The sequence below is a fragment of the Solea senegalensis genome, linkage group LG1 (genome assembly GCF_019176455.1).
Source record: "Solea senegalensis isolate Sse05_10M linkage group LG1, IFAPA_SoseM_1, whole genome shotgun sequence".
Lineage (NCBI taxonomy): Eukaryota > Metazoa > Chordata > Actinopteri > Pleuronectiformes > Soleidae > Solea > Solea senegalensis.
This window is the reverse complement of record NC_058021.1, coordinates 35,482,746-35,504,180: the sequence shown is the minus strand read 5'-3', so window position 1 is coordinate 35,504,180 and position 21,435 is coordinate 35,482,746. Positions and strand designations below refer to the sequence as shown.

Genomic DNA, 21,435 nt, shown 5'->3' with positions numbered 1-21,435 from the left:
CACACACACACGACAAAACAACAACAAATATTTGGATCGCTTTTATTTAGACTGAATAATCCCAGATTGGTTGCAGACATGTGTGAAAGTGCAGCTTCTTCTCCTTACCGCTATTGTTTTTTTTACGACACTTTTGGTTGTTAACCTGTCATTTAAACAAAGAAATAAATGTAATGAAATTAACTCCTAACATGTATTTATTTTGTATGAATAACAACTAAAAGAAATATGACATTATTCTATTTTAAATCCCCCAAAAATGGCATGAATTGTCTTGACAAGAAGTAGAAATGTTTTGACAGGAAGTAGGCACTTTTGAGCTTTGCCTGCCGGATTTGTATGGGAAACTCGATTCTTAACTAGAACTAAAAATAACATAAATGTGTATTTTATATTACAGAGTTAACCAAAAGGTTTACACAGGAAGTAGTGGCTCTTATTTTGAAAGCCAGGTTGAAAGATTCAGTTCATTGGCTGAGTGACTTGTTGTGTACGAATTAAATTTTTATTTTATGAGAATGAAGACTAAAAATGTTAATAATTTTTTTAAAAACCCTGAACCTGCCGTAAATTGTTCTGTTTTGATAGGAAGTAGTCACACATGCTCAGAACTAATCAGGTTTCTGGTCTAAATCAGGTAGAATGAGATTAAAAGTGCTAGTGTTTGGGGATGTAGATGGTTTTGAACCTCTCAAAGAGGTCGATGTCTTCTTCCAGCTTCTTCATCGCGGCCTCCAGTTGCTCCTTGTGAGCCTTCTTCGACATTGTGTCGATGACAAACGAGAGACTCTGATACTCGTGGTGAAGCTCGTCCCAGTTCTTCTTCAAACCCTGGAGAGTAAAAATCAAAGGGAGATGGTCTTTAATCTGTTTATTGAATGATTACATGAGTTTATGTCTCAGGGAGTGCAACCATGAATGTGTTAAATTGAATAAACTTCTACTAAAGTCAACATGATGACGCACAAGGATTCAAGACTTTCATGTCCAAAAATGTTCTCAGCAGTAAAGGCATGAGAAGATATGGAAGCTTTCTGTCACAATTTTCATTCCTAATTGAGTAAGATTCATGATTTTACTGCGATATTTGATGAAAAAAAATATACTTTACTGTCTTAAAATTAGGCTAAAATACAGAAAAATCACTCTATCTTGCGTTTTTTGGAGATTATCAGAGACACGTATTTATTGAAAAGAGAAACTTTAACAAGATAAATCACGAGGAAATCAAGAGGTCATGGCGTGACTGGAAACATGTATGGCTCCCCCTTGTGGCATTTCAAAATAAATCTTTGGAGTGACTGGAAAAATAGGAAATTCAGATTCCGTGTCCTCTGTACCTAAAAAAGTGGTCAGTGAATGAAGCATTAAAGGAAAAAGGAATTTCCCTTATCCTGATATTTCAGAGTCACCACAATTAACGTGTTGTCAATGTTTTGTTTGAAAATTTGGAATAATAATATTCTCGCAGTTTTTTCTCTATTGTTCTTATTTATTATTATTTATACAATAATGACACCATGAATTTATGTTGTAACAACTAGAATGTGTAGATCTGTGTTCACTTGAGTTAGAAACAGTATGAAACAAAGAAAATTCTAAATAACACATTTTCTATTTGTATATATATATATATATGTCTCTATATATATATGTTTATATATGTATGGATAGATATATATTTCTCTTTATTTATATTTTTTCACACTGTTGCTGCCTTTATGTTATGTAATGAATATAATGAATTTCCCCATTGTGGGATTAATAAAGTCTTATTTTATACTATAAATCCATTGAAAGCTATAAAAAGTTGTGTATTTTTCTTAAACTTTCAAAGCTATGAGAGGAGGTGATGGATTTCCTGAGCTGCAGATGTGGTGTGTTTTAAGTGTAGGAGCTGCGGCTGCTGCTGCTGCTGCGCAGCCATGTGTTCGTTCCACTTTTACCTCCAGCACAGTCTGTCGCTCAGCGTCACTCAGGTGAGTCATGGCTCCCTGCTCCTGCTGCTCCCTCACGTAGTCGTCGTACTCTTCCTGTGCCCTCTGCTTCTCCTCGTTGCGCTGCAGAAGATACTCGGGCACTTCTCCGTAATCCTGCAGAAAAGAAACCAACCCGGCAATATTCAATCACAATGAGTTATTTCTCTAAGTTTTTTTTGCATCATTTTGCATCATAAATACATTTAAACTGTGAACTATTTATCGTTCCAAGTCGTCGTATCAAGTGTACAGCATGGAAATGTTCTGTCTCCTTCTTACATGCTATACCATAAATAATTGTTTAACAAAAATTACCTTTTTCTTGATGTACTTGGGAACGAGTCCCGAGTTCTCCAGACGCTGCTTGTGTCCCTTCCTGGAGTCCACACTCGTCGGCTGAGGCTTCAGTGGGACAAGCGTCGTCGTCCTTGTCATTTTCAGGAAGTCTCTCGTGGTTTGAATTCCCATGGTGGGAATGTCCGTCTTGGCGGGGACTGGAGGTTTCCTCGCTGTGCAGGCGTCTCGGACTCCCTTGGAGCTCTGTGTCTCTGATAAGGACGTTCAAAATGAGTTTGGAGACACACACACACACACACGATCGTTGCTCAAGATATTATAGACAGAAAATACTCACTTTCGTGCAGTTTGGGCTCTTTTGAATGTTTCTTTAGGTATTTATCGGGACACGGAGCCTCGACCTTTGCTGGTCCCATCGTTCTCATTGCATCCTGGTTTTCCTTTTTCTCAAGAATAACTGTTGGTCTAAACTTGGACAAGTACCTGCAGACACAGAAAATAAACATCTCCTTACTTTTCTCCCCTAACTATAAACCAATATCAACATTTTCCACAATAAATTTCATTAATATACAGTTTTTTTGTTGAATGAATTTTGCCTTTGAAATGATTTCTAAGAAAATTCATCAAAAAGTTATGTTTGAAAACCGATTAATTTCATGACAAAATCATCAATCATCTTTATTTATTAAAAAAGATTATTAAAAAAAAAATTATTAAAAAGAGAAGTCTCAGACGGAATATGACATTTAAAAATACAATTACAAAAGTGAAACATTAAATAAACCTAAAATAAGTTAAACAGGCAGCTAAATAAACTATTTATTAAAGTTTAGATAACTTTAACTCTTTATTTTAGTCTTTATTTTCTATGTCTGCTGACAACATAGTTGCAGTTCTACTTACCACCAACTAGTTTATTTACTAGTTATCCAGATTAGCTCCAGATGTTAAACGTACCTGGGAGGTTTTTCAGTGTTCACTTCGGTTTTGGTTAAAGGATTGTAGACGCTTTCTCTCGGATACAGAACGTTCGACATGTTGAAAAATACTTAAAAATAACTACAATTAATATTGTCATATATTTTTAATACTGTTATGTTTAATTATCTTTGGCTAACAACTAAAAAAAAAAACAGCGCCACACGCGGAGCTAATATTAGCAACAACTGTCTTGAGTCCCTGTGTGAAATGTTTGATGGACACACTTCCGGCTGGTTGCTAGGCGACTGTGGTTTAAACGTTGCATTCACGTACACTCGTAAAGTACTACATCGCAAATATTTGATGCCAAATTAGGAATTTTGTATTTTTTTTCTTTTATTCTGGCTTTATTACCAACTAAAAGCTTATTTTAACCTTATTTTCTATCAATTCGTTTTTTTTCAACTCGGAAAATATTAAATATTAAATTAAAAAAACGTAAACGTGGTTTAATAAAAAAAAAGTCACACATAAATCAGTCGTGAAACCACTTTATTAAAAACAAGGACCAATATTCCTTCACGATAAAAATACCAGAAACTTCATTGTCTTCGGCGACAGCTAAATCATCTAATTACAGGAATATAGAGTAAATGTTCATATAAATCTGTGTGAAGTCGAACGATGACGCTGAAAAGCCAGAATTACGAGCTCCTGAGGTGTACTTGAACTCACCGTATGCCTTCTCCGCAGTTTCCTGCTTCGCGATTGAGTACTATTTATTGTCACAGAAAACGGTTTATATTTGGCATTTTATGTATTGACGGTCATAAAAATATGAAGATTAACATTAAACCTATATTTTACAATAATGTGTTTTTATATGACTTCTCTATACGCTTCCATTGAAAGAATAGTCAGTTTTGTCCTACTCGGCTGACCGTAGTTATTCGTGACGACAACACAGTGCACCGTGTGGGTCAGTGGTGATTTAGTTTACACGTCAAAACAAAACCATGTTTTTAGTAAATTCTCCATAAACATGAATAATCGGTTTTGAAATAAGATAAACCACAATTTCACGTGAGCGTCTTGTTCGTTTAAAGTGTTTATTGTGACGAAATGTCTGCCTGTAAAACACGTGCAAAGACTGCTACTAGTACTATTACTACGACTACTCCTGCTATACTATTACTGCTGCTGCTACTACTACTACTACTAGTATTACTATTAGTATTACTACTACTCCTGCTTCTACTATTCCTGCGAGTAATACTACCATTATTACTACTACTAATTATTCTACTATTCCTGCTAGTACTACTACTATTATTACTACTACTCCTGCTTCTACTATTCCTGCTACTACTACTACTACTATTACTACAACTACAATATTACTACTCCTACTAATCCTGTTACTACTACTGCTACTACTACTACTATGACTAATACACTCCCAGCATTTTTAATACTATTTATCTTGTGGTATTTATTCTTTACTTTTAATTTTATTCTGTTGATTTTAGTTTTTTAATGTCTACATACTCTGTAATCTGTAAAATTACTATTACTACGACTCCACGTACTACTACTAGTGCTACTACAATCCCAGCATTTTTAAATACTAGTTATGATGTTGTATTTATTCTCTAACATCTAATCCAATATGAATAGATAAATCACACATTTTGAAGACATTAATGTTTATCAAGTCCTATTTGTACTTGGCTTGACAATTGCTAACTTGAATCTGATTTTCCTCTTCTCAGAAGCAAAGCTGCGTCGCCAAAGTCCTTGATGGCTTCACTGAGTGTGTGTTGGCGTGTGATCAGAGCTGCCAGGTTCCACATTAGTCAATTTTCAACATCTAAATCATGGATCTGCACCAGGACCGTTCCTCTAGGGGACAAGAACATTGTGCTCATGGGTCCACCGGGGGCAGGGAAGACCACAGTGGGCAGGGTAGTGGCCCACAGACTGGGTCTGCCCGTCGTGGACGTAGATGACGACGTCTTGGAAGCCACGTGGAAGATGCCTGTGGCTGCCAAGTTAACATCGGTGGGCGGAGAACGTTTCCTTGAAGAGGAAGGTCAGGCTCTGTGTAACTTCTCCGCCTCCGGCTGTGTCATTTCTCTGAGCGGCTCTAACCCACTCCACGCTGCGGCGATGCAGCACGTCAGACACAGCGGCCTGGTCGTCTACCTGGACGTGGACAGCGAGGACATCATGCAGAGACTCAACAGCATGAAGGTGAACAGGATTGTGGGGCAAGAAGGCGGCATGTCCATGCGGGACATTCTCCAGTACAGGAGGCAGTTTTACGAGAAATGGCTGGACGTGCGCGTGCTGTGTGGGACGGGAGACACGGTGGAGGACGTCGCGGAGAAGGTGTTGAAGGCCGTGGAGAGACATCAAACGCACGCTGCAGAGACGTATGTGTCCACCAGGTGTGATGACTTGGCCTTGTGTGATCACAAGACATACTTCAGTGATGTTGTTGTGGAGGGTTTGGCCACAGATGGTGGCCTCTATGTTCCCAAAAATGGCCTCCCAAAAATCCACGCTCGTGAGTGGCTGAGGTTAGCCGACATGTCATACCCAGAACGGGCGTTAGTTTTACTTGAAAAGTGCATCCACCCGTTGGACGTGTGCGCTTTGGATTTGAGGACGATGGTGTTCAAATCGTACGGGTCCAACTTTGCCAGCGAGGCGGTTGCACCTGTGAAACATCTCGGCGGTAACCAGTATGTCCAGGAGCTTTTTCACGGCCCCACCGCCTCGTTTAAAGACCTCGCCCTGCAGCTCATGCCCCAACTTTTCGCCCACTGCCTCCCTCCGATGTGCAACTACCTCATCCTGGTGGCCACATCCGGAGACACGGGGAGCGCAGTGCTGAGTGGTTTCAGCAGACTAGACAGAGTCGACAGACACAAGACGGGCGTGCTGGTGTTTTTCCCGGAGGACGGGGTGAGTGTGATTCAGAAGCTCCAGATGTTGAACTACAGGGAGGGAAACGCCCGAGCTGTCGGCGTCCGCTCGGACTTTGACTTCTGTCAGAGGAACATCAAGAGGATGTTCGGCGAGTCCGGGCTGACGGGACACCTTGCTGTGGAGTACGGCACCATCCTCAGCACCGCCAACTCCATCAACTGGGCCCGGCTGTTGCCACAGGTGATGTGATGATCCACGAGTGTGACTCTTTTAAAAGAAATGTGTTTTTCATTGTACACATTTATTTACATGGCACGGTAGCTTATATCTTGTAAATGTCACTTACAGTGACTTTTTGACTTTTGTGAGATGAATAAAGGATAATCTTAACTTATTGTATCGTATCGCACCTTATCGTATTGGATTGTGTGGTACCTTATTGTATCGTATCTTGTTGTATTGCATCGGATTGTGTCTTACCGTATCGTATCATACCGTACTTTATCTTATCTTATCTTATCTCACCTCACCACAGGTGGTGTACCATTCCTCAGCGTATTTGGATTTGTGCAGAGACGGCGTTGTCGCGTTCGGGGAGCCTGTCGACGTCTGCATCCCTACCGGCAACTTTGGCAACGCCATGTCCGCCGTGTACGCCAAGCAAATGGGAATCCCGATCAGAAAAGTCATCTGCGCGTCCAACCACAACCGCATCGTCATGGACTTTATCACCACGGGTGAGTACGACCTGCGGGGTCGGCTGCTGAAGCCCTCCCACTCCCCTGCCATAGACATCCTGAAGTCCTCCAACCTGGAGAGGTTCATCCACCACGTGTCAGACGGGGACGGTCGTCTGGTCCAGGAACTCTTCACGCGTTTAGACCGGGAGCAGCACTTCCAGATTTCCAAGCCTCTTCTCAGCAGGATACAGCAGGAAGTGTTGGCGGGCTGGTGCTCGGAAGACGACTGCCTGGCCGCAATCCGGACGCTTCACACACAGACGGGCTACGTCATGGACACACACACGGCCGTGGCTAAAGTGGTGGCAGACCGGCTGCAGGACAGCTCGTGCCCCGTGGTGCTCTGTTCCACCGCTCACTACGGGAAGTTTGCCCCCGCTGTGTTCAAAGCCTTACAAGTCCAGGATGTTCCCGAGGATCCGGTCGAGCAGCTGCAGAAGCTCGGGCGCTCGGCGACGTCCAGACCTGAGACGCACGCAGACATGATGAGAAGTCTGGGACAGAGCGGGAGGAGGGGACATGCGGTTTGTCAGGCAGAGTACGGTGAGATGGTGGAGCAGGTGGAGAGCATGATTCAGGACTGCTTCATGAAAGTGGGCTAGAATTCAACTCAAAGGTTACATGTTAAAGCTGTAGTATGCAACTTTTCACGACAAACAAATGTCCATTGCATTCAAAAGAGTTCACACAAGACTGATTAAATCTGTCAGCATCGCAGGACTCTTTGTTTCTCAGTTTATCAAGATACAAATTGAATCGTCCTCTGAGGGAAGGGAGATGCAAATCTCTGACAAACAAACAAATGTATGGGCTTTGTTTTCAATTTGGGCCAATAAACACCTTTACAGCCTTACTGATTATGCAGCATTTGTGAGCAGACGTGGTCCACTAGATGGCGATGTCTCCTTAACCAATATTTCACTGTCCATATATCTGTGTATGGAGTGTATGGAATCAATTTAGAGATTAAAAAGGAACACATTTGTTGTTTAGAATCAGTATCTATGAGTTATTGAGTTAATTATTCTGTGTTAAAGGTAACCGTCATTGAAATATGAGGCTTTTTTTTCCACAAAATGACTCTTTATTATGATTTAATTTACAAAGAAATGCAGATTTAGTGTTGCCTCACAGCAAGAAGGTCCAACTTCTTGCTCCCGGTGTCTACGTGGGTTTTCTCCAACCATCAAAACACACATTTGGTTGGTGGTTGGTGCTTTCGTGGCAACGCGCTCAGGCGCAGCAGCTCTGATGGACCCTGAACCATCTGAGCGTGCAGTTTTGGTTGTATAATGACAAAAAAAGACTGATTCTAATGATTGTTACAACCAAAACAACTGCTTTACAAGTCACTAGTTTGTGGTGTGTTTGTGTTGCGTAAAACACCACGACATCGCAGCAGTTTCATGCAGCCGTGCTGTGATGACTCCGCCCATGTTGAGGCGGTGCTATAGTAATGGAAAATGAAGCAAGTGATTGCCTGATTCTGTCGGACTGTGCAGTGAACCTTGAGCCTGTGTCACACTTTTCCTCCTCACCGTCCCCAAATGAAGACCTTCTTAATTTGTTCTCTGGAGAATTACAGCGTGAAACTGGTCTTTTGACATTTTCAGGCGGGTAAAATAACCCCAACACAATTAAATTCACTTTCTCGCTCACTCGCCAAGTCTTTATGCTAAATTCGTGGCACGACAAAAACTTACCTATCGTCTGTTCCTCTAAATGTCAGCGTGAACTGCAGGACCATTAGCAGTTTGTCTCCTCATCGATTCCTTCTGGGCTCTAAATGTGATTAATAACCTTTAAATGTCATTATATTCCTTCAATTAAAGCTTCGTTACAGCTGAAGCCGAGTGATACAAATGGAGTTTATGTTGATGTTTTTTTGGAGGCAGTGGCTCAAGTTTCCTCCTCCTCCTCTTCCTCCTGTCAACAGAAGAAGGACACGGTGACCCCGCACATACATGTGAACGTGAAACCTGAGATATTTCAGACGGTCAATGCATCGATCGCCACTTCTGCTGTTACACATGTGTTGAAATTAACCTTTAAATTCAGGAAGAGACTGAATCATTTATGAGATGTTTTTACTTTGTCTTGTACATTAGATGTTATGCTGCGAAAGATGTTTCAATTACAGTGAATTAAAGTGTATTTTCCTACATCAAGGGAATTCTTTTTTAAATAAGATATAGAAATAAACATAACTTTCTTCGGTCTTCTTCTCTCCTTTGCATTAAGGCTGCCAAAATAGACAGTATTACATACATTAGTCATATTATCGCGTTTATGTTTTTAGAAAGCAAATAGAGAAATGTAATGTTCTTATGTCGCATCGTACAAAGTCCATCCATGATCTGGAAACTCACAACAGCGTCCACTAGCTGTAGCACATGGTAACAACAATTAACTCCAATTTAACCCATAAACCTCAAAATGTCTGTCTGGATTATTTATTTTAACCATAAAAGTGCCAGAAAACGTCCTGTGACTAAGTGATTTTGCCCATTTTTCTAGCGTTACTCTCAATATCTGGCAGTTATTTACAATTTACTGCATGTTAAAATAGTATATTAACAATTTAACCCCCACCCCTTCGTATCACCACAGTTATTCTTGTTCTATAGATAAACGTATACCACAACCGTAGCAATTTATAAAACAACGGCTGCAGTTACAATAAAAATCCTGCTTGTGCTTCCAGAAATTCGTGATAAAAACCTTGACTTCCCCACATTCAGGATGTTACTCTTCTTCGTTTCCCACCGTCATCAGTCAGAGGAAACATCGTGGCCGTGGCCCTGAGGGTGATTTGTCACGGCGCAAACATAACAGCAGAGTCCAGATATGAATCCAGTGTCTGTGGCTGTCAGTCGAGTCATTTAAGTCCAGGTGCTGCCTCAGCAGCAGCAGCAGCAGCAGCAGAGAGGAGGACGTGTTTCATAGATCTCCAGGATCTGCTTATGACTGCAGTTGTGGAAATGGATGGAAATTCGGGCCAAATTTGACAGAGCACTTTGCTCACATGCCCTCAGATCTGGATCGCTGTCTCTCTGTGGCTCTGCTGTGGGGAAACTGACACACTCATGGCCCGTGTTTCAAGTGGAATTTGAACTGGTGACCTTGCTGTGAGACGACAATGCTAGCCACTGCACAACCATGTGGCCTTGACGTTTAAGTTTAGCAACACATCACGTCTGAGAAACGTCCCAAAAAGGACCAAAGACTCACTGGTAAATCAAGAGTTACCTTGGTTTTCATTTTGTGGAAGCACAGGACCGTTTTGAGTCCATGTATTTATTTTAATTTATCCTTTATTTAGCCAGGAAGGTCCCGCTGAGATACAAGATCTCTTCTTCCAGAGAGTCCTGGTCCAGATCAGCAGCATAAATGGTACAAATATTGACAGAAACGAGAAAGTTTCAGATACAAATCTCACTGCAGAATATAAAAGTTAAAAGGAGGGAATTAAAGAAGAGTAAAAGAGAGATATACTAAACAGAAAGAGCAGAAAGAGGTTAAATGTAAAACAACATGTTTCTGATAGAAACAAAAACCTACAGCTGCTGTTTATTTTTGCATATAAACACATGTAATTATTATTTTGGTGTGTGTGTGTGTGTGTGTGTGTGTGGACAGGGGTTCAGGTTGGGGGGTTGTTTTGTCTTGGACACAAGAAAGGGGGGGCTGTGGCTTCATTGGAAACGACTGTCGTCATCTTCGACCAAACTATGAAAATGATTTCTTCACCGACCTCGAGCTTAAAGCTGCTGACGGTGAAAGTGTGAGAGTCCTGACAGTAAATCCGGGAGAAACTACCCAGTGTCCTGCAACTCCTGATCCAATCAGGAGCCAGATTTTCACAAAGAGGCAGTCCCTCTCTACTCCTAGACCTCACATGGTGTCAGTTTTCTGTAATTATGCTGCCTGAACGTCAATATTATTATCAACAGATCTTCTCGATCTGCTGGGAATCGCACGTGTGGAGTGTGAAGAACAGACGAGGTGCTGAAATAAATTTTATAAAAGTAGACGCGCCGGAGTCTCCCAGTCTGCAGAAGCACGCGGTGTGAACCAGACCTTACTTACACTGGTTTAATACTGCTCTGACGCCACGCAACACTCAACCAAACCATGCTATTTTGGCAGGAAGCTGTGCTATATATCAGACAACTCGTCTCTTCAGTGGCAGTTTTCATAAATAGATAGATGTTGTGTTCTGGGATACCAAAAAACAAACAGGCAGACTACTGTAGGTCTCACATATGAAGTTTTGAGCAGATCAGTAGATGTGCAGGCAAGTTACAGGGCGTTTTCTGTTTCATGGCTAAAATGAAAATGGCCGACTTCCCGGGTCAAGTTTGTGTGTGTAGACGCATTCAGGGTCGGTCTCTTGTGTCACGTATGATGTTTCGAGGCCATCAGTCAATGTATGACGAAGTTATGGGGAACTTCCTGTTTTGTGGCGAATGGTTGAAATTTGCCAAATTTCCGATGGTTGCCGTGGCCACGCCCTTTTGAATCCGTGAAATCAATCGATTGCAAATTGCCTTTGATATGATTTGTACGAGCTGACTTTTTTTATGTTGGTATGATAAACGCGCTCAGACGAGATTGTTCGTTTACGTAGGGTGCACTTCGTCAAAATGGACGCCAAAATTAGAAATTCGGTGGAACTTGATTTTGGCACTGGATGAGGGAAAATATCAGAAAGCTGAAGATGTCAGAATATCGCAGGTTTACAGACTCATGAAAAGCACTAGGGGGCGCTGTAAGGGTCAGACATATTCAGTATGACTGGTTCTGCGATACATGGCTAGATGTTTCCGTGTTTAGTGTACACAGTGAACTCTAACAGTCTGAAACTGGCAGCGTTTACGTCTAATTATGTCTGTTTTGTTTGCCTGCCAGTATTTGTTTTGTTTGTTTGTTTATTTCGACAGAATCAAAGACCTGAGCTCTGATTTTACTTTTGGCAAACACAGAGAGGAGGGAGGGACATCGAGATAAATGAAGACTTGTGCTGTTCACGTTGTCCTTTTTTACAGTCGTCCGTTTGATTCAATTTGTCAGAGCACATTTTTTCACACCGCTGCGACGACCGATCTCTTTTATTTGGACACACGTGTGAATATACGGCGTCGTACGTGGTCGCATAGATCTCCGTGTTCCGTCTTCTCCTCTGCGTCTGTGGTTCGGTTCAATGTGAACGTTGCCCTTATTAATCAAGCTGCTTGGCAGGTGAATGTGAGGAATGGGTGGGTAAGTGTCTGCGGGGGGGGTTGAGGCCTGTGTGTGTGTGTGAGGTGAGGTGAAGGAAGGAGTGAGAGCGAGCCAGCTGTTGCTCAGCACCATGGCTGGATGAGCAGGGATAATTGCAGGTACCAGCCTGTTCCCACCTCTTTAATGTGAATCTGTGACTTAATGGAAACTTCTCCTTTATAGAGGAGGGAGATGGAAAAGGTGAGAGGAGGAAATTAACGCATCAGAGGAGTTTGGAGGGGGAAGAGAATCCGGTGAACTGGCTTGATTTGGGGGTTCAGAACACAGTCTTGTGATTCTTTTCTGCCTTTATTTGTCTGTCAAATACCAAATTATTTGGTAAAAACGTAGCTTAGCTTTGACAAATGTGGCCTTTCTGTGTGGAGTTTGCACGTTCTCTCCATGTGTATACCTGAAAAAGTTACCAATAAATAGACAGATTAAAAATTATATCACTTGTGTATTCCAACAGGCAAAAATAACTGGGTGAGGTATAATCTGCTCAATGAAATCAAATGATTTTGAGGCAGAAACAGCCTTTAGGTTACAAGGAAGGAACTGAAATTACTGTTTGGCAAGTGCAAAACAACATTTTATTGGTAGTACTAGCCCTTTAAGTGTATTCCATTCAGCAAAAAGGAATGGGTGAGCTATAATTTGACAAATATTACTCGTTAATGAAATCAAGTCATTTTGAGGCAAAACAAAAACCTTTAGAAAAGATAAAAAAAACACCCATTAAATTTAAGAGCATTCTCAGGGAAGCCAAACAGGATTATGAATGTCCAAACTAAAACTAAAAACACTAGAAATAAATAAATTAGGGGTCGAAGTCAAGGTCAAGGGGTCATGACTTTCATTTGGGTTTTTCTCCCAGTTTGACGTACCTGTCCAAGAAAACAAGCGGAGGCAACTCTTTTTGAGATAATCTATCCTAATTTTCACCAGATTAGGTGAGGTCACGACCTCCCTTGACTTCTAATTAAGCCATAAAATGAGGTAGAGTGGAGAAAAACATGTAATCTAATGTGACAACACTGTTTTTTTTTTGTTATTATTACACGGTTTCCTCTTTTCTACATGCTCAATGTTTTTTTGTTTTTGTGCACACAACAATCAGCCAACACATCGCAACATCGCCGTTTCACCCCAAGGCTTCGCAGCTAATTACCTTAGACGTTGATTTATGCCCCGACAACGACGTCTGCGAAGTGTGTGGAAGAGGAGAGGAGGAGAAAATAAAAAGAAGAGCTAATGTAGGTGCAAACACCAGCTCGCCATCACAAGTAACTGGAGCACAGGTTTGAGCTCATTTACATCTCGATACATCTGATAAAGGAAGAAGAAGAACAGATTACGTTTAACTGATGCCTTCATCATCAGGCTCCTGCACGGCGACTGTCTCCTCCTCCTCCTCTCTCTGTGATGAAGGAAAGAGAATCCATTTCTCTCTTGGCGAATGAAAAATCAATGGCCACCGTGATGGATATGTGTGAAATGAGATATGAGCTTTGTCTCAGAGGACTGGAGGGGGGATTGACAGCAGACTGACAGGGGTTAACTGCCAGGGAAAAAAGGACGACTCTCTGGGAGGAAGAGGAAAGAAGAGCATCTCACACTCTCTCCTTAATTCTTTATCTGTCTGTCTGTCTGTCTGTCTGTCTGTCTGTCTATTTATCTATCTATATACATGGTGGAATCATATTCATATGCTTCATGTTATTGCTGAATTCCATATTTCACAGAATTTAAAAATGAAAGTGCTTGTTATGCACAAACGAATCAATAAATTACAAAAATGTAGAGAATAACTCTTTATTATAAATATGGTCTATGGAAACAAGTGGTGGGCCCTCTTAAAATCGACGAGGGGGCCCACATATGGCCTGCAGGCCACAAATTTGACACCTCTGCTCTATACAGTGTCCACTGTATGTATGTAATGTTTATATCACAGTGAGACGACATTTTCTGCCTGGAAACTGAAGATTATCAACCGCTTGCTCATCTGCACCAAATTCCATTGAGAAAATTGGCATTTTAAGCTCAATGGGGAACATGAGTTTCTGGTCTATGGCTACCACATTTGGTGAGTTTGTGTCACTTAGGCAAATCCAAATAAATGATTTAAATGTCTCAAAGTCAAAAAAAAATACCAATTTTAACTCATTAATTGAGGCAGCAGTGGATCAAAAGCTCCTGTGTACTGTGCTCTAAAATCGCTATTATTTTCGATAGAGTCTGATGGGAGAGGAAAGTTCATAAAATGACAGAAACAAGTAAAAAAAGCAGCATTTTCTTATGAAAAATAAACAGTATTATCATAAAATATGACATTAAAGGGATATGTTTTGAAGTACAGTTTTATGAGGTACAGACATATAGTTAGTATAGTTATAGGCTGGACATAAAATAATAAATAATAATTAATCTTTGCATGTTTAAGTCTATCTTAAACTATCTTAAGTCTATCTTAAATGCTGTTTTTTTACTTGTTTCTGTCACTTTCCTCTCCCCCACACCAGAGTCCATAGAACATAATAGCGATTTTACGCCACAGTACACAATAGGTTCTTATCCACTGCTGCCTCAATTCATGAGTTAAAATTTGTATTTCTTTTTTACTTTAAGACATTTAAATCATTTTTTGGGATTTGCCTAAGTGACACAAACTCACCAAATGTGGCAGCAGTTGTAGTAAAAAAAAAGTAGCAGTTTATTTGCTTAAGGGATTAAAGACAGACTTCTGTATCTTTACACTTCCTGCTGAGATAATACTCTCATTCCTCCATTCAACTCTATTCCTTCCTTTTTTTGAAAGTCACGGCACAGACGCCGGCTTCACTCTCATTCCTCGTCTCTCATGCCGGTGTGCGTGCGATCACCCTCTCGGTGAGATCTCGCTCGAGGTATGAAGTGATCAGTGACTGTCACACAGTGAGTGATTCCCCTGCCTGCAGGCCAGGTCTGTGACACACACATACACACACACACACACACAAGCAGGTTAAATATAACCATCACGACACAAACACGGTGGCTGCAGTTTAAAGATGCTTCGTGTACGTACAGTGATGCAGCAGTCTTTATGCCTCCTGATGGACAATGTAAGGGACACAGTGTGGGTGGACGAGTTCAGCGTCCTCTCTTCTGGACTCACTGTTCTTTCCCTACGAAGGCTATCGTCCGTTCCTTTAATGTCTTCTATTAGATTTATATATCTATATATATATATATATATATATATATATATATATATATAGATACACACAGTATATACATATAAATGTCCCTACAATGTTTTCTACACTATAGGTAAAAACCTACTAAAAAATAGGTCACAAGGTAGGAGCTGGGATCACTTTTTGGCAAGTAGAGACGTACATTTTATGGGTTGTACTGGCCCTTTAAGTGTATTCCAACAAGCAAAAAGTGAATGGGTGGCTTATAATTTGCCAAATATTACCCTCATTAATGAAATAAAATGACTTTGAGGCAGAGAAAACACAAGGTGGGACCTGGAATCACTTTTTGGCAAGTGTAAATGTACATTTTATGGGTTGTACTGGCCCTTTAAGTGAAATCCAACAAGCAGAAAGGAAATGGGTGGATTATAATTTGACAAATATTACCCTCATCAATGAAATCAAGTGATTTTGAGGCAGTGACCAAGCCGATTTTAACAACACCAGCTCATCTTTTACCTCCTGATGGACAATGTAAGGGACACAGTGTGGGTGGACGAGTTCAGCGTCCTCTCTTCTGGACTCACTGCTCTGTCCAACAAAGGCTTGTTGCTTTACATTGAAGTGAAAACTGTTCTTTCCTAAGGGAAGATTTAAGGTTTGATTGGAAGGTGACATCCATGAGGGCATTTACAATACAAAACCTTTGTAGATTCTCCTGAACTCCTTCTTGTTTGTTTGGGCTCTAAATTTCCACCACTCTAGAGGAAAATAATTGTGAGATTTGTCACCTCACTGACGTCGTCCTTCTGCGTCTGTGTCAGTCTCATTATTTGTGTCGTTGAAAGAGCGGAGGACTGCTCACTCACTGACAAATAGTGGCAGCTTTTAATTTAGCGCATTTGTCTTTTAAGTCTGAGTTTGTGCTCACGACGACCAAAACAGAGACAGAATAATGACATCATCAACATCAACAACAACAAAAACAATCATTAAAAGTTACAAACTGTAGCTTTAAAGAAACCAGACCAGGCCCACTAACATCAATTAGCGGGTGTTCATATTTGATAATAGCTGGTGACTAAAGATGGATGTGGCTCAGTGGTACAGTGGGTCATCGTTTAATTGGAAGGGTGTGCACGTTCAAACCCCGGCTTCTCTAGTCTGCATGCTGATGTGTCCGTTGGCTGCTCCTGACAGCTGTATCAAGACTCTTGTAGCATTAATAAAACAAATACTACAGCATTGAGAGTCGTTTTTGGAGGCTTCTGTGTGCATGAAGATATTTCTGTGACACATGTATGTACATGTTGGCCAGGAAATCCAAGCAGGTCTTGTAGTTCCAGCGTCCCCGATGGTCCACGTCTCCCGCTTCTGTCACCCTCGGTCACGCCTGTCTTTCCTCAGCCTACTTCCAGAAACGAGAAGCCTCTGCAGCCCACACAGCGTGAAGTGACAGACTCCTACACTCAGGAGAGAAAGAGGGGGAGAGACAAAGAGAGAGAGAGGAAAAGAAGTGCATTATAATGACATCAACACTGTGTATCAATATGTTACATATTTCTTTATAATCATGTCATATGTCATTTTGGTTTTAGTGTGTCATTGGTGTAGAGGCTCCACATGTGTCTTTTTGTTCTGTTTCATGCATTGTCTTTCAAATCAGTGTGTGCCCTGAATGTCACTATTTCAAAAACCTTGGACGTTAATGTGGTACTATGAAAACCTGCCACTCTTCTGACTTCAGACTGATGGAATAATTTCTTGTTTTATGTACATTTTTTAACAGATGTAATGGTAATGAAATCAAGTGAATTCTATGTCACTCCTGTAAAGATGTACAAAGACAAATCTCTACACTGAAAAGGGAACGTGTGTTTTACTTTATTTACTTTATTTTTGCATTGTATACATATATATACACACACATTTTATGCTATAATTTTATTCGCTACATATTTACCCCATCATACTACACTGTAAAGCTGAGCACAAACAATTTCATTACTGTTCATAATAATGTCGCATTGTCACAGAGAAAATGACAATAAAGAATCTTGAATTGTAGTTCTTTATTTATTAAACCAGATGTCCATCATTTTCATATACATAACAAAAAATACAGACCTCTTCTATTTGTCATATCATATTTTGCAAAGAAATGTCAAAAAAATGTATCACCTCTTAATTTCATGGTGTTTTTGAATCAAATTACAGATTACAGTCACAAGACGATAAATGTGTCAGGAGGCAACTGTCTGAAGACTTATGGCAACTGTTGTTTTCCCATCTTGAGGGTTTGTGTTTGAGGATAACTCGGGGTAGATTAAGGCAGCTTAAGACTGTGACTTATGATTTATAATATTTAACAATGTTCAAATTAAAGATACTGTGTTGTTTTCGTATGTTAATGTTTTTTGTTGTGTCATGTCTATACTCTGATTTCTCTTATCGGTTGTCAGTTTCAGCACTTTACAGCTCCTTCATGTGTCTTGGTGTTTCAGCACTGGACAGCTCCACATCACCTCTGCGCGGAGACTGACACGAGAAGAAGAAGCTACAGGAGTGTGTGTGTGTGTGTGTGGCTTTTATGGACCTGTACTTAATACTGGTTTTGGTCGGGAGAGGGCGGAGTTTGCGTTTGAAAGCCAAGGGTGAGAAAATATATACATATACATATCTAAATAAATATAATAATCGCAGATAATTGTCCTCTCTCTCTCTCTCTCTCTCTCTCGCTGTCTGTTTGATTCAGTCAGTGGATCCTACACACACACACACACACACAGAGAGAGAGAGAGAGAGAGAGAGAGAGAGAGAGGTGGGGGGAAACAGCTGCAAGCGGATACTCAACATCAACAAGCTGCTGTATGAGGCATCAGTAAAGAAGAAGAAGGGATTTGACGCGGAGGAGAGAGGGGAGAGAGGAGAGGAAGAAGAAGAAGGGAGTTCCTGTCGTTTTTCTGCCTCCTTTTGCTTCTTCCTCACGCGCGCGGAGCTTTAATAGAATTTCCTACAAGTGGTGAAGCGATGCTTTAGCTTCTTTCTTTCTTCTTTTTTTCTCTTTTATTTATTTCTGGTATTTGTTTTTCCTTTTTCGCGCGACGACACTGTTCGTAATTCCGCCGCGCGGCGAACATCTGTGGCGTGGACGCGCTCTGCGGGGAGACATGGCTGTTTTCCGGCTGTCGCTTCTGCTGCATGTGGGCTTTGTGCTCGGATCAAACCACGAACACGGAGGCTGGGAGGATGTCGGAGCACGGGAGGCGATTTACGGCGCTCAGACGCACCGTCGGCAGCTGGCGCATCTCCGTGCGCCTCATCCTCCTCCTCCGCCTCCTCCTCCTCTTGCCGGGGAGACGGTGGCGCAGAAAATCGAGGAGAGCCTCCCGCGGGTGGTCACGGCTTTCCTGCACACGGGGGACTCGAGCACCCTGAGGCACGCTAACTGCTCGCGCAGGTACGAGCTCACCTCTCTGCGGGGAAGGTCACACGTCGCCCCGCATCGCTCCATGAGCAGCGTGCTGGACACGGTGCTGCACGCGACAAACTTCCTCAACATGATCCTGCAGACCAACAGGTCCAGGGAGCAGAGTCTGCGACGAGACATCGAGTGGTACCATGCCCTGGTGAGGAGCATCCTGGAGGGGGACGCCAAGATCCACCGGGCGGTGGTCACTTTCCACCCAGGTTCGTCCGCGACCGGGCCGTCGCTGCTGCTCCTCCAGGCCACCAGAGCGGGCGGAGAGATCGTCCTCCAGGACCTGTCCAGCGTGGCGCACCACTACCTGCACAACCGCACCGCAGACACGGAGTGGTACCACGAGGTGAAGGACAGGAAGAAGCCCAGCTTCCATAAGAGGGTGCTGAGCCAGGACTTCGCGTCCGTGGACAATTCTCTGAAGAGAGGAGAGAGTTTCATCCCAGACAAGACGCACGTGAAGTGGTCTGCGCCGTACCTGGAGTGTGAGAATGGGAATTTTGTTCCTCGATGGCTTTTGACCTTATCGGCTGCGTTCTACGGCCTGAGACACAACCTCGCTCCTGAGTTCAGGTAAAAAAAAAAAGTTTACTTTACTTTTCTAGTTTTTTGACCTTTGACCATATACTGGTTTGACCATTCACAGAGCACATTATATAGATGTAATACTCATAGATTCATTGCCAGGAACAAGTTGGGGTGAAGTGTTTTGAACTGGCAGTCATCCATCCTCCCTTTTTAAAACCTTAGGATTTGTGATTTGGTGATTGTAAGGTTTTTAAGCAACAGACATGCTCTTTTTGGTGCATTTTCTCCTCATTAGGGCTGCAACTAACATAATTCTTTCATAGTCGATTATTTTAGGACGTGTTTGGTCCATAAAATGTTCAAAAAGATGTTGAAAAAATCTCGATCTGTGTTTGCAAACCTCAAAATGAAGTCTTGTTTTTGTACAAGAACCCAAAATGATTTGGTTATAATGAAAAAAGCAGAGAGCTTTGTATAATTGTGATTTAGACTGTTAAAAATCCAAGAAAAAAACCCACATTTCTATTTCGACCTTTTGCAATCAGTAGTGTCACCCCCTGGTGTCCATTGGGTATATTTTTACTTCCAGGTTGTCCTCAGAGCTGCCAACTGAAAGACCACAGCTGTGCCACATGCATATACAGCAAAACAATTAACCAAAAATCATAATTTCTGCCATTAAAATCCTCCCCAAGCAGCTTTTAAGGCTCAGAAGACGAGTCCAGGTGGATTTAAACCGCAGCCACGTCCCCCTCCACACAGTCAGGTGATCACACCTGCCTCTCTTCCCTGCCTAAACACACTGCACCCTCCCACTCGGCCTCCTCCGAGGGGGGTTTTCTTCTCTCCTCCGCTCTGACGAAGGCGGCGGGGAGGCTAAAAATAACCCTGGATGTGACTTGATGTTTGTAGCAGTGGTGGAAACCTCTGGCTACAGGCCCTGATTCATTTCTCAAACTCCCTCGGCTTCGTGCTCTACTACTCTGTTCCTCCTTTGGTGAATCACAGCGTTGCTGAGATGACACACACGCACGCATACAGAGAGAGAATTTTAAGAATAAATAAAGAAAAGGAAAAAGCCAAGTGAGCATCAGCACATTGAAATGTGTTTGCACAGTCCGTGTCCTAAAGCCACCCCAGCCTGCTGCAGCCGTGGTGAAGCCAGTGGCCCTGACGTGCACCGGAATAATAGAGTGTTCAGACTCCATAGGATCCCGACCAACATCTTCCCCGATAAATATTTAATCTGGATCGCTCGTTGTGTGTGTGTGTGTGTGTACTGCCTTCGGTGGATGTTTAATTGATACAGTCGAGTCACTCGCAGGCAAAGCAGCGATTGCAAATGAGTCAATCCTGCAGTGATTGTACTGGTAACAGACGACCGGCTACCTGGTGTCAACCCAGACCAAAGCCTCCCACAGCAGCTTCACACTCTCTCCATCTCCCTGTGAAGCAATCTGACACCAAATAGATGTGTCACACCAGATTATTTGCATTCCTTCAGTCAAAGGAGCAGTTTTCTGTTTTTTTTTACTGTTCATTTTCACCCCGTTTCAACCAAAGGCGTCCTCCAAAAAGGATTGAATGTGTGACACGTGTGGGCGTCTCGTGTTGTTTAATGTCCCTGGAGAGCAGCCCAGTCACTGGCACTGGAAAAAAAACATCACACTGCGCTTAAAGGAGCAGCAGATCAACCTCCATTCATCACGTTCACACCTCATCAGTGACCTTAACTGTAAATTAAGAATCTATATTCTATATTCATACTCTTCATTATCCCAGAGGGGCAACCAAAAATAAATAAAACAATTACAATGACAGTGACAAGACAAGAAGCAGCGGCAAAAATGACTAAAATCATAATAATGGGCAGCAATGACAGAAAGAACAATGAAATAATTCTTAAGTCTGTCGGCTCTGTATCTGTGGCCTAAATTCATCGGCCATAAGATGTCTGGGGTGAACAACACTTGACCTTCTAGCCTTCTTTAAAACCCTGGATTTGTACACGTGTGAGAGAGATTATTTCAAGGTTGAGTCTGTCACTTTGTTGTACACTGTGTAAACGGGTCCTGTTCTTCGGGGTCAAAAGGCCACACCAGCAG

At 42.0% G+C, this 21,435-nt stretch overlaps 3 protein-coding genes across 6 annotated transcripts in view; 2 read left to right on the top strand and 1 right to left on the bottom strand.

Moving 5' to 3' along the window:
- Nucleotides 1-26: 26 nt before the first annotated feature.
- Nucleotides 27-3,470, bottom strand: enkur (enkurin, TRPC channel interacting protein). The gene is made up of 5 exons (XM_044041101.1): nucleotides 3,237-3,470; nucleotides 2,614-2,759; nucleotides 2,295-2,527; nucleotides 1,947-2,093; nucleotides 27-831 (listed from the first exon to the last, which is right to left on the bottom strand). The coding sequence occupies exons 1-5, from the start codon at nucleotides 3,314-3,316 to the stop codon at nucleotides 658-660; spliced, it is 780 nt and encodes a 259-aa protein (XP_043897036.1). The 5' UTR covers nucleotides 3,317-3,470; the 3' UTR covers nucleotides 27-657.
- A 589-nt stretch (nucleotides 3,471-4,059) lies between these two features.
- Nucleotides 4,060-7,875, top strand: LOC122778914 (threonine synthase-like 1). 3 transcript variants are annotated; one of them, XM_044041082.1, is made up of 3 exons: nucleotides 4,060-4,179; nucleotides 4,973-6,374; nucleotides 6,670-7,875. In XM_044041082.1, the coding sequence occupies exons 2-3, from the start codon at nucleotides 5,001-5,003 to the stop codon at nucleotides 7,474-7,476; spliced, it is 2,181 nt and encodes a 726-aa protein (XP_043897017.1). In that variant the 5' UTR covers nucleotides 4,060-4,179; nucleotides 4,973-5,000; the 3' UTR covers nucleotides 7,477-7,875. The 3 variants fall into 3 exon arrangements, with proteins under 3 accessions (XP_043897017.1, XP_043897010.1, XP_043897025.1); XM_044041075.1 differs by having other exon boundaries at nucleotides 4,060-4,283; XM_044041090.1 differs by lacking the exon at nucleotides 4,060-4,179 and having other exon boundaries at nucleotides 4,629-6,374.
- A 10,255-nt stretch (nucleotides 7,876-18,130) lies between these two features.
- Nucleotides 18,131-21,435, top strand: part of gpr158a (G protein-coupled receptor 158a) — a 72,150-nt gene continuing 68,845 nt past the window's right edge. The window contains exon 1 of one of the 2 annotated variants that reach the window (XM_044024958.1): nucleotides 18,131-19,375. In XM_044024958.1, coding sequence (XP_043880893.1) covers nucleotides 18,492-19,375 — 884 coding nt within the window. In that variant the 5' untranslated portion in view covers nucleotides 18,131-18,491. The remainder of the gene's footprint in view (nucleotides 19,376-21,435) is intronic. The other variant, XM_044024966.1, reaches the window with a different exon arrangement.